At 39.8% G+C, this 19,416-nt stretch overlaps 1 protein-coding gene across 1 annotated transcript; it reads right to left on the bottom strand.

Annotated features, from left to right (window-relative positions):
* Positions 1-9: 9 nt before the first annotated feature.
* EIF3M (eukaryotic translation initiation factor 3 subunit M) lies at positions 10-19,170 on the bottom strand. Its single transcript, XM_066624629.1, has 12 exons — positions 19,063-19,170; positions 17,019-17,151; positions 15,009-15,147; positions 14,527-14,650; positions 13,737-13,831; positions 13,248-13,304; positions 10,123-10,206; positions 8,525-8,624; positions 7,268-7,349; positions 1,274-1,417; positions 739-799; positions 10-284 (listed from the first exon to the last, which is right to left on the bottom strand). The coding sequence occupies exons 1-12, from the start codon at positions 19,102-19,104 to the stop codon at positions 164-166; spliced, it is 1,182 nt and encodes a 393-aa protein (XP_066480726.1). The 5' UTR covers positions 19,105-19,170; the 3' UTR covers positions 10-163.
* Between the last annotated feature and the right edge of the window lie 246 nt (positions 19,171-19,416).

Here is a 19,416-nt window from a genome sequence, read left to right as displayed (position 1 = left end):
CACACTCAGTATTTATGCTGGTTTTAAGTTTATTTTTTGCAGCCTGTAACTCATATTCAATGTTTTCTAGCCAATTAGATTTTGTAGACAAATAAAAGTTTCACAACATTAATGGTTTACTACAAATGAGTTTCCATCCAAAGAAACCAAATAGATAAGAGAATCAGGTATCGGACAAACTGAGGAGACTGTTTTTTACTTGATTTAAATTCTGTTTCCAGGAGTTAAGAGTGTCATACAGCTGTTGCCACTGCTGCTTTCCAAAGGTTCGATGTGTGCTGTGACTAAAATAAAAGAAACAAAAAAACTTAACATGACAGTTACATCAAAATTCTGCTTCCACATTATTGTTTGCTGTATTTTGTGCCCATATCTGTTTAGAAATAAGAGAAATACAGAGAGATAAACATTTTACCCTCTATAATAATGCTTTGCATACCAGCTATTCTGTTATTCCACAGCCTTTGCCAGTACTTAACAAAAAAATATCAGACAAATCTCATTAGTATTCTTGCCACTATTTAACCATTAAATGAAATGTGCTGGAAAATAGGACTCTTTCATTAAATAAGCTAATCACATTCAGTCTCAGCTTTAATAAAATTATGATAAATAGCAACTATTTAACTACAGGCAACTGATAGGAATATCTTGCTTCTAGTTAAAATATTAAACAGATGTATAAGTGTTATAATTAGCATTGTACTACGTTGCTTCACAAAAAGATTTAAACCTCACCTGACAACTACTTTTCTCTGCGTTTGATCAATTTTGCAATGCACCATCTTCGTTTTCACGGCTAAAAAAAGGAAATTCATGAGGAATTTCTTTAACAAAGTTTTTTAAAATGTTAATTAAGATGAACTCTGGTGATTTTCCAGAGCTGAAATCAAATGTAGATACACCATTTCATTATGTGATCTTGTTGGTTGTTACTACTGAGTAAGCAAGAAAAGTGATAGTTCATGAATCATTATGAGTAGTGTTGATTGATTAAAGTAAAAATACTGTGTGCTTTAGAACACACATCCAATGTTAATAACAAAAATGACAAAATTAAATATGTCTGTTATAACATTTCACAAAGCTGTATAACTTTTTTCAATAGAATTCACATCTGATGTTAGGGATATTTGAATATATCCCTTAAGAACGTAGTTACATATAAAACTTAAAAACTCTCTCAAATTACACCTGAACAGGTAAACAGGGTTTTAATGGGTATGCTGCTCTATAAAATCCTGGTTCTAAAATAAGAAAACATCTTTCTTACCATCAATAACAAATGCTTCAACATCATCAGCTCCAATCTGAAGTTCCTGCTGCATGGTGTCAAATGAGATCTCCTTGTTTTCCACTGCCATTCCCATAAAAGTGAGCAATCTCATTTTTGCCATATTCTGTTCATGTAATAAGCCTGCATTTCAGAACAATTTCCTACTAGTAAATGTTGATAAGGAATCTAAGCATTTACATATTTTATTGCATGTAATTTGTTATAGAGCAATGCATCTCCAATCTTAAACATGAGCACTGCCCTAACACCAAGGTATCGCCTTAGAAACCAACTACTGAGGCCTGCACAACTTAAGGCTGAAAGTGGCTTTCTCCCTGCTTATTTATGCAGCTACATTCTGGGGCCTAATGGCTCTGGGGCAGAACAACGTGACCCCCAAGTTGCCTCTGCGCCTATGTGTTGTAACCTCCCAAATGGCTCTATTTTAGAGCAAATCAGACCCTTGGAAGGGCCAAACAAGAAGGAATGAACGGTCCCCCGTGGAGAGCCCAGGAGCCACCCAGAGCGCTACAGGTGGGGGGATGCTGCTCTAAGTCTGTGCCTGGCGCCCTCCCATGGTACCCAGGGCAACTGCTCTGTCTCACTGCACCCCACATACGCCCCTGTATTTGTGGCCTTTGGATGAATTCCAAACTAGTAATGCGGATGCAGAAGTCAACCAACAAACTTGCATTAAATTTTACATTAATCCTTCTCTATATTCAGAGTGAGAGTGGAGTTGTTGGCAGTTTTTTTAGTTCGTTGCAGCCAACCAGTTATACTGCATGGCATGTCTACACCTGACCTTTCAACAACTGGGAGAGTAAAATTAAACTCAGAAATAAAAAAAAAGATAAATTAAGTATCATAGGGGGGGGGGGAGAAGAGACATATGAAGTGAGAAAGACAGGGCTAACAAAGTTGGCAGGAATAGAGAACTTTCAGCCAGCTCTTCAATTTATCTTCTCTTTATTATTTGATTATTATTATTGAGCATTTTAATTGTATCCTACTTGTGGAATCTGTATAATTGAAAAGTAGGTGAAAAAACAAACAAGGCAAAAAAAAAAGCAACTACTGAAGCAGAATCTTTAATAACACTTTGGTATGCAATTCAGCACCAGCTGATAAGTATTATGAAAACTTCATGTGCTGATATCAGCAGATCAAGTTCCTGTTAAAGGTTCAAGAACAAGCTGGGTTGTTTTTTCCTGATCATTTGGCAATCTTACGAAAACAGTGTTAACAGATGAAGACCCCTGCACAGGGAGGAAGGGGGGGGGAAGAAGGGAGCTAATGTAATGAGTACAGAAACGTCTGTGGTAGAGAGAAATATGGAATGCACATACTGAATAGGGTGCAGAAAGAAAAAGAGAAGACTAACAAGCACAGACATACCCATGAGATAAGGAAACAGGGAAAAGGTAGCAAATGCAGGAAGGATTGCACATTGTGAGGTGCAGAGAACAAAAAGATTGGGGCAGAGAAAGAAAGGAGGAAGAATTGCAATGGCATGCAAAGATAAAAAGGGGGTTAAAAAACTGTGACACAAATGCTTTTCTACAGATACAGTGGCAAGACCCACTTGAGTTAAAAAATGTAGGAGTGGCCTTTAGTGTGATGCAAGTTGTGCATTCTTTCATGGGTTTGAAAGTATTATCAAGCAAGTGAGGAAAATCAAGCAAAAGAAAAGACAAAGTAGCGCAAAAGCAGGGGCTCTATTATTCAGCAGGAAACAAGTTCATTCTAAAGTTAACAGATGTACTACGGGGATGGAAAATACAAATATAGAACTAAGACATACTGAAGAGCCTGCTGTAAGAGGTACATTTTCCAAGTATCAACTTATTGCCCTTGCTTTTAGAGGAAATATAGACCATTTAACATACATTATAAATTTACACACTTTCATTTTCTCATTTATATTATTTTTAAAAAATATTTATAACCTGCTTTCCCCCCGATTATTGGGATGCCCAAGGCAGCTGATAACTCATAGAACGAAACAATACTAGAAATCTAAAAAAGTAAATTTAACAACCCCCTTCCCCCCCAAAAACAAAACCAGCAGAACTAAGAAGGAAAGGCTAAATGAAAGAGGATAGTTTTTAGTCCCAGAAAGAACTAACAGAACTTGTTCATAACTCAGATGGAAGATAATTCCACAATAATGGTGGCCTCCACAGTCCATATCAGAATTGGTTTATACTTGATTCATTAATCTGAACCTTTCCTTGTATTAGCTAAGAAACTCTTCCGTCTCTTTGAACGTATTAAGTTTTCATAGAATTTCAGAGCCATGACCAATATTACAATATACACTAATACCGAAAACAGCAAACAAAGGAAAGCTTGCTTATATATTTTGATTTGTTTTTCCAAAACATTTGAATAAGATTTTATTACATTACACTCTTATGTTTCAGATTCAGAAAAAACTAACACAGACAGGATACTCTGAGTGCTCAACAAATATTTACATTTGAAATTAATAACATTGTTACACTAATAGAAGAGCAGGGAACCACATTACTACCAGACATAATGTTGTGTTAATTAGCAATAATTATGATGCAGGCTATTTATCTAGCACAGATTCAAGAAAAATGTGATCATCATAACTCAAGCGAATGGGAAGCTTCAGAAACTATAAGCTAACTGATTTTAATGGAAAACTACAAGCACCAAAAAAATCAATTAGTGCACATAAACTCTAATTAACAAATGCAAATGAGGTGTTAATTATCCTTCTAAAGTAAAAAGGTTGCCCACAGCACCAGATTAAATGTGAACATGTTAGGGCGATTCACAGTTGACATAAGATAATACAACTGTTGGCCTAACTTGTCAGCATTAATAAAACAACAAATTGTAACTAACTGATGCCACCTGTGGAAGTCTCTACCGAGTAGATTTTATAGCTTCCAGTAGCTTATGATTAATTTTGAACCGAAAGAAGACTAGCAGAATGATAAGAAATATAGTAATTTAAAAAATAGAAATATGAAAACGGCAATATTAAAGAATGCTAACCATTTATGATATTCATTAGAGTACAGGCAAAGTTAAGATATTTGGCTTAATGGAATGACAAAAGAAAAAAATAGGTATGTTCTGTATAATTCTCTATATTTAAATATTTAAGATAATAGAAAAAGACTAGTTGTACAATAGATAATGGGTGCAACTACACAAGCTTAGTTTTCAAGGGAAAAAACACAAAGAAAAATCGGTAGTATTTGAGTGCACAAAAACATAGAAGACTCCCTATTACTGAGAATTTAAAAAAAAAACCCTGACAGAACTGGTTAGAGCACCATAGTAATCTACATGCTTTGATAAAGTTTAAAATAAACGCATCTGAGCAGTAACTACACCACCTGCCTAAAGAAAAAAGTTTCCAGAGAAACTAAAGAATTTTTGTAGAGATAAGTTCATATTCTGCCTTTCAATATTTTATCATAATGTCTTAGACTAGGAATAGTACATTATTCAAGAGTCTACCTCAAGCTACTAAACCACTAATGATATGTGCATTAAGCTGTGGCCCTAAAATTCTCTGTTTTGTAAGTCTATTATAACATTTGCTCAAATAAAACCTATATCCTCTCAAAGAGAAAATCAAACTTTCAAAATCCCTAATCTTATAGAAACATTCATTACCAGTATATCTAAGCCGTAATGTAGTAATATAAAAGCCTGCATCATTGAACAATTTCTGCATTGTCACTGACCCTTATCCTAAAATGCTGCAATACAGAAAAAGTAATTTTCATGCATGCAATAGCTTATGAACCAGTGCTCCTTTGAAACAGTCAATTACACATCAATGGGGGAGTGCCAAAGTGTTAATTACTACTCCTTTTTTTTCCACAGTGTGTAAATAAAGAGGGTGCTGACATTAACATTCCATCACAAAGCTTCAGCCTATGAAACATATTAACTGGGACAGTACGTGATGCGCTAGGCCTGAGGCATCTGCAAAAAATTAAGCTTGCCTAAAAATATTTGCAATTACTCAATCTTATTGTACTTCACCCTTGTTAGACAGAGATTTGGCTGATTCACAACCTGATCCTATTCACGCTTTTTGTTGTTCTCACAACAGAATATCATCTATGGTAAGGTAGCAGAGCTTGCCTGTCAACCCATCTGTATCTCTGCCATGTATTTTTGCCAGTTGCTCTGTCCCTTGGCTTGTGTGTTGCTTCTCTCTGACCCCCAACATGCTTCCTGTGCCAGATTGTGCTTTCCCTTTGCACTTTACGCAACGATGCCAATAGATGCTGCTTACTCAGTGGATCTCGTATCAAATTTAGGAGCAAGGGGACAAGACAGAGGCCAGCAGCATTTCTATGGTGTTACTAGGTACGCAAACATTTTGAAAATTGTGACTTATCTAATCATTGCCTATGACTAACATAGTGAACACAAACTGGGTTTCTTCAGAGTTCTCAAAAAAAAGTATTTTTAATTTAGCAGCAGACAGGTACTCCAAAAACTGAATCTACATTCTAGTGATCCTATTCCACTCCACCCCAAAAAATTTCAAGATTTAATGTTTGTGTCTTAGTATGACTTGCAAGTTTGGGTATCATCAACCACAGTTCAAAATTGCAATAGCGGACAATCCAGAGGGAGAGACTGCTCTTGTGGCCGGAATGCTAACCTCTGCTATGAGTAATCTTCACATTCCCTAATTAAAATGTCACATTTTCCTATTTTCTCTAGTAGCTGGTGTGCTACAGATCAAGTGTGAACCAGGTTTCAGCCTTCTGCCTGGCCTGGAAGTCCTTAACTGCATATATTGCTCTACAGTGCAATCTTCTGGGTATCCCGGAATGACTGTAAAGGTTTGGGAGAACAGTCCTTCAATTTCATTTCTAGGAAGAGTGTAGCAAATGTTTATATGCACATAGGAATACGTAAGGTCTCTAGCAGCCTCAGGAGCACAGCATTCCTATTATTAATTATTTTTATATCACTTTTTTTGTCTCGTAAAGTTATGTGAGTTGCGACAGACTGTCATTTTAAGAAGCGGGTCCTGGTTCTAAAAAGTTTGGGAAGCAGTGGTCTACTCAGTAGCTCAATTGGCTTTCAGCTTGCTTAGAACATGAAACCTGATCAAGTGGGCTTGGGAAAAGTGAAAGATCAGTCTCCAACCTGTCCACCAACAGTCTAACTGGGGGCAAAAGAACTAGAGGGCTTCTAAAACACAAGTTGCCTGAATCAACTGAACTGAAACATGAGCCATCCCCAACTGTTGTAGACACAAGTGGGCAAGAGTACTGGAAAGCCAAGCATACTAAATGCAGAGAGGAATATGCTTCAGCTTTTGCTTGTGGACTTCTCATAGGCATTTGGCTGACCACTTTGAGAAACAGCATGTTGGAATGGATGAACCTTGGGTCCAGTTCAGCAGGGCCCTTCAGTCCTTATGGTAGAAGATGCTTTGACTGTGGCCCTCTGACTTGTGGTATAATGAATGTTGACCAATATTCAGAGATATGCTCTCTGAATCTACGGATGGCCATGTAGTCATTGTGACCAGCCAGCAAGATATTTGCCGTCTATGAACTTGGTTAATCTTCTTTAAAAGCTATCTAAATTAGTGGCAACTACTACATCTTGTGGTAACAATTTCAATTCATTAATACAGTGTGAAATACTCCCTTTAACCCAACCTAAATATGCCAATCAATTTCAATAGATGTCTCCTGGCTCAAAGCATTCTGAGAAAAACGCCTCTTTTCTCCCCACCATGTATGCTTTATAACCCTCAATCATGCCCTCCTGGCCACCATTTTATTTAACCTAAAACACTTCACACAGTAGCCTTTCCTAATAAAGAAGGTGCTCTAACACACTCATCATTTTGGTAGCTTTTTTCTGCACATTTTCCAGCTCTACAGCCAGACTGGGTAAACTTTGCAACTCTCTCTCTCTCTCTCTCTCTCACACACACACACACACACACACACTCTTACTTACCAAGAGAGTCAATGAAGTCCTTGTTGTTCTGGTAAAATCGGACATAGGATGCTAACTTAGCACTTACAAAAATTGTCAAAAGCTATAAAAGAAGGAGAATCTTAGTAGAAAGAACTGCACGCCAAGAATAAAAACACATTTAATTGAACCAATGTCTGACAAACATTTGCAGGAAGAGACTGGGTATGTTTTGTACCTAAACAAAGTTAACTGTTATAGCCAAATTATGACCTGAAAATATTGACTGGCTTCCAGCAGCTCCATAAGAATTTCCTTGCTAAATTACCTCATGGTATATCAAGTCCTCCTCAGGCCCATCACACTACAGGCACCAATTGTTTTGTTCAGCCTACTATCACTCAATATTTCCCACTTGCATCTCTATTCCCATGCGATCCCTATTACTGGACACCTGGCATCTGACTACATTCAAATGCCTCGTAAAAACACATTTATTCAACCTGGCATATCCTGAGGGGGATCACAATCCTATCCTTGGTGGGGCCGCTGAGTTCAGCAGCACCAAAATGGCAACTGCTGTATCCAGAGGCGCTGAGGCCTCTGGAGATCTTCTCAGGGGAAAGGGATGTTTGTTCCCCCCCCCCCCCAAGGAAAGCCCCAGGCCCTGCAATCAGACTTCTCAAGTCTGCGCCGGCTGTTTTGCTGGCACAGACAAGAGAATCTCTGTGTCAGGCTTTGCAGCCCACCATGGAGGATAGATCCAGGGGAGAAGCGTTCTGTTGGTCCCACTCCTCTCCTGGGCAAGGTCCTCACCCCACCACCTCACCCCAGAATGCCTCCCCCACCCTGAAAACCCATACTGCTGCCTGGCAATGTGACTCACTATTGGGTGCTCCTGCAATGTCCTGACTGGCACTGTACTCAGCGCTGATGATTCCTACTTGGAGAGTGCTGTAAACATGCTTTATGGCACATTTATGACACCCAGTGCTGGACCTCAGTGCTGCTGCTAGGCATCCTTTGGATGAGGCCCTATCCTTTTAATTTAGTTCCCTTCTTCCCAAAATTTGTCTTAACTCTGTGGACAGCATATATGCTGTTTTTCATTTTTGTATAGTATCTAAAAATTGTATATTACCTAAAGCAATATAGAGTGCAGGAGAACTGTGATTACAGTTCGAGATCAATTACTTAAGTCAAAATAAGTACACAACCAGCTCATAACAACAAAACCCCACTGAAACAATTAAGGACACTTACTTCAGTGTAAATTATGTCCAATAAATGAATACTTACATCATGGATAAGTTCCCCTTCCAAAAATTTGACTGGTTTTAAGGTAAGAAGATGATCAAAAAGAAAGGTGCCTGGATCCTTCAGTGCACGGACAATGCACCTAGTTAGAAAAATGGAACAAACTTAGTTATATCTTTCTATAGCACAGTGGTTCTCACACATTTAGCACTGGGACCCACTTTTTAGCATGAGAATCTGTCAGGACCCACCGGCAGTGATGTCATGACCGGCAGTGACATCATCAAGCAGGAACATTTTTCACAATCCTAGGCTGCAATCCTAACCACACTTACCCAGGAGTAAGTTCCATTATGGATGGTCAGTCAGTCAGTCTAAGTATGTGGCTATTGACCACTTACAGTCACATCTGTGATAGCACTTGTATTGTAGTTTACCTCCTTGCTCCATAAATCAAGTAACTTCATAACTTGTTACATCAAGTTACACTGTGCCTTCACACAAAATAAATGGAAACTCACAATGGTCTGTGGACAGGTGTTTATATTCTTTCTTCAGCAAATATTAATTACACACCCATCTACAGCTCCTCCACACACATACACCCCCTACCATTTCCCACCACACTTGAATGAACTTCAAACTGCAGCAATTGATCCCCCTTCCTTCTCCTTTCCCTCATGATCCTGCTGATATGGCACTGCTACTGCTTCAAGGAACTACAGAAGCTTTTCTCTGTCCTTCCACTCATGTTCTATTTCAGGAGAAAAGTGGAGTACAGATGAACAAAATGATAGAGCTGCCAATCAGTCTTCACCCCTGTAACATGCTAAAACATTCTGAACTGCCCTATTCCTCACAGACCCAGGACAATGGCAGCTATAGAAGGAGCTCAAATAGGAACACATTGTTTAAAATTACAGCACTAATGCTCCCACTGGAAGCAATCCCTCCATTGCTGTGGGTACTTAGCAAGAAATTGTGGTGTTAATTTTGGTGATCTTTTCAAAATTATTCTCTTTTTGCACACTCTTTTTAGAGAACCCCAGTATGTGGCAAAGTGGCCTAACTCTTCATCATGTCTGGGCTGGGTGGGTTCACAAATATAGGGAAAAGATTTAATAACTGGAACAAAAATGTTTGTTCCCAAGTAATGTTTGAAAACAGCTGAAACCATACAGAGACTTGGTATTTTTTACAATATTGCACAGAAGTCAAGAGTTACAGTTTGCTCATGCCAATAGGTTCTGTGTCCTGGAAAATATAGACTGCGTGGTAAGAAATGAATTTAACCTGGTCTGAGGCAAGTACTCTAACTGAAAAAGAGTTGTGCACTTAACAACGTAGGATTTAGTGCAAAACCGTTCCACAATCTTTCATGACTCTGCAGCAAATGCTACTTCCATATACCAGCTGTCTTTTCCTCATTCACAAGTTTCACCAATATGTTTTGCCGTTCAATACCGAAAGCATCAGAGAAGCCTCAAGTTGTAAGCAGACTGTTTATGATGAAGAATTTAGCTTTTTTAATTTATGCTGCTTTTCAAGATCCCTACATAGTTTACACTCTTGCTATTTGGAATATCCATTTCACAATAGTCTTGTACAATCATGAATGAAGTTCTTAAGCTTTGAATTACCTGTGAGCATCTACTCTAGCCTGAGAAGCGTTGTCCTCTGTGTAACTTCCCAGCAACTCTACCATTACTTTTGCTGCACTGTCACTGTGGAGAGAGAAAACACCTCCTTTGAAACACACTTTCACAAATTAATCAGATAATTAACAACAAACACAAATGAGAAAGGTACTTGAAAAGATGGTAGGCATTCAGTTTTGACTGCCATTGCTAGCAAAGATATGCAATAGCAACATGCATGTATTCTGTCTGCGGCATTCTTTTAAAAAAAATGCTGACGTTCATGAATCATTTAATGCTTTTAAACTAATAAATTAACTGTCAGTTAAAAAGAACTCTTATGTGGAAACATCTTTATATAATTTACTAGAACACATCTGGATACAATTATTAATGGGTAAATGATGAAGTCTGTATGAAAAAGAAAATGCGTGTGCAGTTGAATTAAGAGTTAATACCATAATATTCTAGCTTACTCAAGAAAATTAACATAGTTGAGAGGATACACACAAGAAGATACAAAAGAAAAAACAAAGGTGCCATTCACATTTGACAACCACCATTAGTGGCAAGAAAGAAAAGAAAACCCCCAGCATTCGACACTGACTAGCAATCTTTGTTATAGGCAATTGTATGTCTGACAAATGAAATCTCAACTCTATTTTTAGAGTTGGCTTCAACGTATTGCCTAAAATTCTTAGGGTGATACGAGATTATCATAGCAAAAGTTTGGTTTAATTTCCAACAACATTTGTCTGCAGTACTACAACCACCATTAGTGGCAAGAAAGAAAAGAAAATTCCTAGCATTCGACACTGATTAGCAATTCTAGTCAGTGCGCTTTAATTATGAATTGCTGACTCTAAGTTAAAGTCCCTAACAATGCAATCCTATCTGCGCTGGAACAGGCAGGCTAGGAGGCCTGCACTGTATCCAGTGCAAGACTGGGGTCAAAAGTGGCTCAAAAGCCACTTTGGGGTCAAAAGCCACCACGGCCCCAATGGGTCTCCAAACTGCAGACCACTGTGTCCTAGAAAAGCCATTCCCGTGCAGCATGGAACTTTCTATTCCAGTGTTTCTCAAATGGTGGGTCGCGAGCTAATTTCAGGTGGGTCCCCATTCATTTCTATATTTTATTTTTAATATATTAGACTTGATGCTACAATGGTATGTGACTGCATTTGGGGAAATGTTACAGACCTGTACTTTTAACAAGCTACTATGTATATTCTTTCAACAATGATAGTAAATGGGACTTACTCCTGGGTAAGTGTGGGCAGGATTGCAGCCTAGGATTGTGAAAAATGTTCCTGCTTGATGATGTCACTTTCAGTCATGACATCACTTCCGGTGGGTCCTGACAGATTCTCATTCTAAAAAGTGGGTCCCGGTGCTAAATGTGTGAGAACCACTGTTCTATTCCATGCCACAGTCTCTTATCTTTCAACTCTGATCTCGTCAGGAATCTTGCGCAGGGCAGCTGGTGCCGCAGCAGGATCTGCACACCATTTTCCAAGCAGAAGAGGATGTCTGGCATAAGTTTCTGAGGAGATTAGGTTGAAATTGTGGCATAAGAACAGCCCCACTGGATCAGGCCATAGGCCAATCTAGTCCAGCTTCCTGTATCTCACAGTGGCCCACCAAATGCCACAGGGAGCGCACCAGATAAGAGACCTGCATCCTGGTGCACTCCCTTGCATCTGGCATTCTGACAGCCCATTTCTAAAATCAGGAGGTTGCACATACACATCATGGCTTGTAACTCGTAATGGATTTTTCCTCCAGAAACTTGTCCAATCTCCTTTTAAAGGTGTCCGGGCCAGATGCCATCATCACATCCTGTGGCAAGGGAGTTCCACAGACCAACCACATGCTGAGTAAAGAAATATTTTCTTTTGTCTGACCTAACTCTCCCAACACTCAATTTTAGTGGATGTCCCCTGGTTCTGGTGTTATGTGAGAGTGTAAAGAGCATCTCCCTATCCACTTTATCCTTCCCATGCATAATTTTGTATGTCTCAATCATGTCCCCCCTCAGGCGCCTCTTTTTTAGGCTGAAGAGGCCCAAACGCCGTAGCCTTTCCTCATAAGGAAGGTGCCCCAGCCCAGTAATCACCTTAGTCGCTCTCTTTTGCACCTTTTCCATTTCTACTATGTCTTTTTTGAGATGCGGCGACCAGAACTGGACACAATACTCCAGGTGTGGCTTTACCATCGATTTGTACAAAGGCATTATAATATTAGCTGTTTTGTTCTCAATACCTTTTCTAATAATCCCAAGCATAGAATTGCCCTTCTTTACTGCCGCCGCACATTGCGTCGACACTTTTATCGACCTGTCCACCCCTCCCCCCAGATCTCTCTAGCCTATATGTGTAGAACAGAAAGCTCCATGCCACACAGGGATGGCTTTTTCAAGACACCTGATCCAGGCCGTGGGCTGAGGTTTGATGCCTGCTGCTCTAGCAGGATAAATAATTCAATTAACGTAGTCTTGAGAAGCAACTACAAAGTACTTTTCCTCAGATTCCCGAATAAGAATATATACTACTTGTTTTATTGACTAAGATGCCAATCTTCCATTTACAAATTCACAAGATCTACTGCATAACCACATAGGATTCCAGTTTTAATAATGGAATTTAGGCTTTTGTAATCATTGGTGCCAAGAACTTGAATTTTAAGAATACTATGAAGTAAGCAGAATTTACGTTAGTTGTACATAAAATCAATTGCTGCTTATACCTCAAGAAACAACTAAGTCCTAAGAGTGCTGCTTTACAGTAAATGGCTGGTGGGAGTCCAGAGAAACAGATTTAAATAACCATGTTAGAAACTGTGTCCTGCACTACTGCAATTCATATGTAATGCAGGAGCTGTGTTTCTAATTAAAAACAAACTGACAACAGGGGAAAGAAATTCAAATCAGTTATTTAAGCACCATCTTCTCTGCATTGCTATCAAGATTTCTCATAGGTCTCTACTGTATTCTGACAGGTGAGGCTCTTTCTTCAGAATACTATAACTTCAATCAAAAACCTGAATGAAAATTTTAGTGTTTCTATTGAATTAACAGTTTTCACCATAACATAGCTGCAAGTAATTATAATCATAACTTCTGAACATACCTTTTAAAAATGTCTGTACAGAACTGGACTTTTCCAACTCTCACTGATGGACCCTCCCTTAAAAAAAAAATAAAGATAGCTTTCATATTAGCCAGAATTTTACAAGTTTACAAGAGAGCAAGGATGATGTAGTGGTTTGAGAGTTACACTCAGATCCAGTTTCAAATCCCTGCTCAACCATGAAGCTTCCTGGGTGACTTTGGGCCAGTCACCATCTCTCAGCCCCACCTACCTCATAGGGTTGTAGTGAGGGCAAAAGGAGGGGAGCAACTGTAAACTACCCTGAGCTCCTTTGAGGAAGGGCAGTATAAAAATGTAAAAAAATAAATAAAAATAAATATTGCAAAGAATTCATGAACTAATATCTATATCAAAATGAAGACAACAAATTCTTCATGATAACCAAGGGACACTCAAAAATATCAGTTAAAATAGGAAATTAAAAATATTATATTGAAATAATTTGGTGTAATATTTTATCCGAGATACCTCTTTTTGCAGTCCACTAGAACGTCATATAGCAGTCTAAGAAGGGTATGTTTTTTTTCTGTGTTGAGGTTCCAATCTGAAATCCATTTTCGAACCTATACAAAAAAAGAATTGAAACAAACAGAACTGGACTGCTGAAAAAATGAAACCTACTTCAACTTTCAAAAAGTAAGCATTGGTTAGGGTTTTTAAAATGGATCACCAAGATTAAAGAAAAATTAGGAAACGTTATATATATGGGAAGTATCCCAACTAGTAATAAAGCTGTCAGAAGCCCCTCAGTGAATAGAAGGAACACTGCACGTGTGCAGGGGGTCCTTGCACAAGCGAAAATGGTCCTTGATTGAAAAGGACCACTCCTTCTGTTCATCAAGGGAGATTCCATTCAAGAAAGGAGTATCTGGCAGTGGAAGTGTTGGTCAGAATGCTACCCCTGGCCAGCAACTCTTAATGGACATTTCCACCATTGGTTAGGAAATGTTGCATTGCCCTCTAAGGTAAGGGAACAAACATTGCCTGACCTGGAGGAGGTCACCATGATGGCACTCCAACTGCAAGAAGCAGTACATGCACCACTGGCACAGCTATGCCAGAAATGGAAAGTTGGTTAGGATTGCACCCTAAGAGCCATAAATAACATTCTATGAACAGAAATGTGGGGGGAAAAGTTGGCACTTCAAAGAGATTTGCAACAAAACAAGGAAGTGGCTTAGTTAAAAAATGAAAATTCACCATTTGTGGATTTCTTGATCAAGAAATTGTATCCTGTTAACACTATCCAACTGCTTACCTGCTCCAATTCAGTTGGAATGTACTGTATGGCACCACAGGTAGAGGCAACTTTAATAAGGCTGCAGTAGACTGTGTATCTTGCAGGAGTGTTCTTGTCCATGCCATGAAAGAGGTTACTCAGACTAGGTAACAATGAAAAACCAATTACATTGTTAGTTTGCAATGACTTAACAAAAGAACTTATCACTCGTATCCCTAATGCACACTGGAAAAAAGCAAAAACATTTAAACCACAAAATTGCAACCTATTCCATCATCTATTTAATTCTGCATCACAGAATAAATACGTACTTAGCACATGCACTGCTGTGGAGAATCTGTTCCATTACTCCTATTTTATTTACAATGCACACACAAATATGAAATAGCTACATTTGCAGATTCTGTATAGGTACCAAGATACTCTACAAAATCAGTCTTTCCCTTGGAATAAAAAGATACAAAGCATATTTATGTTGCTCAAAAGCAGGGGACACTTACAGCTGCAGTCTGAGAGATGGCCGTTCACCTTCTCGAAATTTGACCAATTTCTCACAAAGACTTTCAATCAAAGCCTCTTGTTTGTCAGGCTCCAGAATAAGAAGTAGAGACACTACACTGTTCATCACACTTTCAACATCTATATTGAAAAACAAACACTTACTATTCATTAAAGAACTATTTTACAGGGCAATACCAATCTGTCCTTTAATATGAATTAATTATTTTTTATAACGAATATGCAAATTCATTTTGAAATTCTTAGACTTGTTAAAAGTAACAAGTCTTGGACCTGCAACAGTAACAGGTTCCAAATGGCTACACAGGTGGGGCTTTGGTATCTGCGAGGAATCTCTTCTCGGACCCCTCACTGATACCGAAAATCAAGGATAATCAAAGGATATTCAAATCAAATCTGCAATTTTTGGCCCCTTTCTCTCTCCAAAGGGGACCAGAGCTGTGTTCCGGTCCCTTCCAGAGGGCTTTCTTAAGCCCCCAAGGGAAACCAGAAATGACCTTTTTGCCATATAAGGCACTCTAAGGTCCAGGGATGTTTCCTTGAGAAACTGTAGTGGTGTTTTTCGCCTCTCTGGGACATGCGCTTCCTCTGCAGGCTTCAGAAAGTCCTCCGATGGGGACCAGAGCATAGCAGAGTTCTGGTCCCGTTCAGAGGGCTCCAGCGCAGCCGAGTCTCACTCAATGCGGGTCCAGCGGAAAAATTGGCAGATAAACAGGCTCCACTGTATCCAAATGCCATATACTATATACCTGTACTATATACAAGCCGTTATATATACTGCACTTGCTCCCAGTGTGGAAGGGATTGTCACTTCCGGATTGGCCTTTTCAGCCACACTAGATGCTGTGCCAGAACCACCTTTCAGAGCGCGATACCAGAGTCTTTCGAGACTGAAGGTTGCCAATACAAGATACAAGCCGAAAGGTGGGCATTTACATCTTTCAACGATTCCCCAACTCCAGACTCTAGCCTACCTGCACTTTATCATTTGGATTGCCTTTTCAGTACTCTTTCCAATTATCTATCATTAGTCAGATAACACAATATCAAAATGCTTAAAATCAGACATAATGCTCAAAAAGTACAATATACTAACAAGAAACAAAGAAATTATGTTAAGTATTTTTAACCTTTTCCAAAACTCTCCAAATATGTTTTCACATAATTCGTAAAAATTTCCACTCCTGCCCACCACTTCCTTTTCTAAAGTTTTGAAATAATTTGAATCTGTAAGTTCTTAGGGTGCAACAGTCTTGTAGCTGATCCATGGAGACTGGAATACCTAGGGCTAAGGAATGATGGCAGTCAGTCCCAGTTTCCATACATGCAACACATATTGATACCTACACTGAATGATGATGCAAGGAACAGCACTTACTGAACACTAATGCCCTGTTAGAATTGGGGTTGGGAGAAAGGATGAAGTCTATTCAAAGATCACTGACTAGTTTCTAGTGGGTCATCTAGCTCCTACTGGTTGATGGGATTCTTGCACAAAATGTAAGGCTAGATGGTCCCTGGTCTGATTCAGCAAAACATTTCTGAAATAAGCCTATTCCTGCTTTATACAGCATTGTGACTTTTCTAGTGGCAGTTTGCTACTGTATCTTTTTTTATACTGTATATGTTGAGACAGGGAATCATCTTTTCATTTATTTTGCTATGCAGTTCACTTTGGGAACTTTTGTTCAAAAACAGTACATAAACATTTAACAAACTTGTTAAATACAAAAATATTTTGTAACAAATGTGTTTCTGTTAGGATTATCAAACATTTTACAGGAGAAGCCTGTAGGCTAGTGCTGCAAGTCTGCATGCAATTCTACACATATACATGCTTCAAAAACAGCAAAACTGACAGGGTGTTCTGAAATGGAAACTCAATTACTTAGAAGGCAGATGTTTTGTTTGATTTAAACAGCATCAGAACTCTAGGTCCCAAGAATTCAAACATTTATCAAGGTCTTTGAAAATAATACGCAGACACAAACCTTTATCATCGTCCTTCAGACACACATCACAGGCTTCAATGATCTGAGCCAAGTCAATGTGAAGTCCACCGTCAGAATTCTCTTCTGATATTTCAGCTCCCTTGGATTTTAGGTAAGCCCTAAGTTCTGCAGCCTTTTAAAGAAGAAAAAAAATCATCATAAATTCAAACTAACCAACAGCTCGTATTAAAAAATTAACATTCTAAGAACTGCATTACAGATGCAATCATAAGATTTAGTAAGATACAAAGCACAACACTATAACTAGGATCCAGATATGATTTCAATACAAAGAATTCAAAAGTCTGACAAAAGGGGCATACCAAACTGAAGTGTAAAAGTCATGGTCAGTAATCACATACAAAGGCATGTTTCGCGTGTGCATCTTTTTAAAGGCAATATTATTTCATCCAGTACACAATTTCTACCAAAGAATCCAAAGAACTGTCAGCAGACTTACAGCTGGGCACATTACATCAAATGCAACTCCTATTAGATGCTTTTTGGTATGACAACCAAGCATTGCCTTGATTAGCAGAACATGGCATACAATATCTTGAAATACGCTAATTTTTTTTTAAAAAGTCAAAATATATTGTTTTGATTAAAATCTTAATTTTGCTTCAGAATCAAGAAGAGCTTCAAGATGCACAGGACTGTGGGTGGGACAAATTCCAGTAAATAGAAATAAAAGGAAAAGAGCTGTCTGAAGGACAAATAGAGAGCCCATTTACACAAACTAGTACAGAACAAACTCTCACTCTCAGGGACAACTTGATCATCCTTCTAAGTCAGCCACTTTCAACTGGTGTGCCGTGGATGGTCTGCAAGTGTGCCTCACAACTTTGGGAGGGTCATTTATTAGTAGGGCAATTGGGGAATTTAAGCCCCATACCAGCAGAATGGTGTGCCTTGTCAATCGTCAAAATACTGATGACAATTGATAATTTTAGCACCTTGTCAGTGTGTTGTGAGATGAAAAAGGTTAAGGAAATGTTTAATATGCATAAGGCTCAGATACCTGGTTGAATATATGAATTGTGCCACTTAAGTGTTATCCATGCTACATGGGAACCTCTTTCCTGTGAGTGGCTTCCACATGGCTGAGGTTACGGTTAAGCCACTTCTGCCCAACACTGCATATATGCAGCAGGGATCAAACATGTACACCTGTGAGCTGGACAAACGTGGGTTAAATGAATCCACAATATGGGAGGGAGCTGGGATGGATAACCGTGTAGATTCCCACCTGGGATCAAGGGAATGTTTTGTTGTTGGCACACTGTGGAGCTGCATTTTGTGGCTTATTACTTTATCTAGCAGTAGCCATACAGAACCCTACATAACCTTGATTCCAAGGCAGGACAGCTCCAGGTCCTTAAGGAACACAGGAAGGAGATGACAAGGCAACTGCCAATACCCATTTAAAAGCAATCACTCCTTATTCATTTTCATAGTTGCCTCAAGTCCACCCAAACACGCTGACCTACATAAACCTGTTGATTTTCCCAGACCCAGAACTGTTGACACACACAAGAGGGAAAGGCAAAGAAAATGGCTGGATGATAATCAAACTGCCAGAAAGCAGAGCCCCAAGAAGACTCCTGGGCCTCCCAGTCTCCTCCAGGACCTGTTCATACACAGATTACTATCATGGTGGCGTAGCTGGATAGCATGGGGCGGGGCACTCAGCCTGGCAGGAAGGTGGGCGAACGGCCCCTCCCTTCGGAGCCATTCCAGTGGGGGGGGGCAAAACGGAGCCGTATGGAGCGTAACGGAGCGTGTCGCCGGTCTTTCCGGTTGAGTGGCGTGCTGCCAGGCTGAGTGCCCCGCCCCCCTCCAGCTACGCCACCATACTATCATTAAGTGCTGACTGCTGTGCTCCCATCTCTAAGCATCATTCCTGGTCAGCTGAGCTCCTCCGGCTGACTCCACCAAGGGGATTCTCAGCTCTGAACCAGGGGGGAAAAGGCTGCTGAGGAAGGCTACAAAGGCACTGCAGGCTCCCTGCGCCGGGAGGGGAGACCTGCGCCACCGCCCTGACCTGATCCTCTTCAGTGATATCGATGAACGCCGGGACGCTCATGGCGGCGGCAGCAGCTTCGCTCCCTGCCTCGAGCACGCCACTCAACCGGAAAGACCGGCGACACGCTCTGACCTCGCCCTCACGCACACGCCATTTCCGCTTCCGGGACGAGGCTCACTCCTCCGGTGGTTTGCGAGTGCGCATGCGCCACGGTCTCCAGCGCTGTCCTGGTTTGGACAAGATGCGCATGCGCAAACCATCTTAGACGCTCTCGCCCTGCCTAGTGCCCCGGCGGTTTCCGAGTGCGCATGCGTCGTACTCCAGCACTCTGATGGATTCACTTGCCCTGAGTTGGACAAGATGCGCATGCGC

The sequence above is a fragment of the Tiliqua scincoides genome, chromosome 1, assembly GCF_035046505.1.
Source record: "Tiliqua scincoides isolate rTilSci1 chromosome 1, rTilSci1.hap2, whole genome shotgun sequence".
In the NCBI taxonomy this organism is placed as follows: Eukaryota; Metazoa; Chordata; class Lepidosauria; order Squamata; family Scincidae; genus Tiliqua; species Tiliqua scincoides.
Note: the sequence above shows the minus strand (reverse complement) of the source record. Positions and strands in the feature narration are given on the sequence as shown.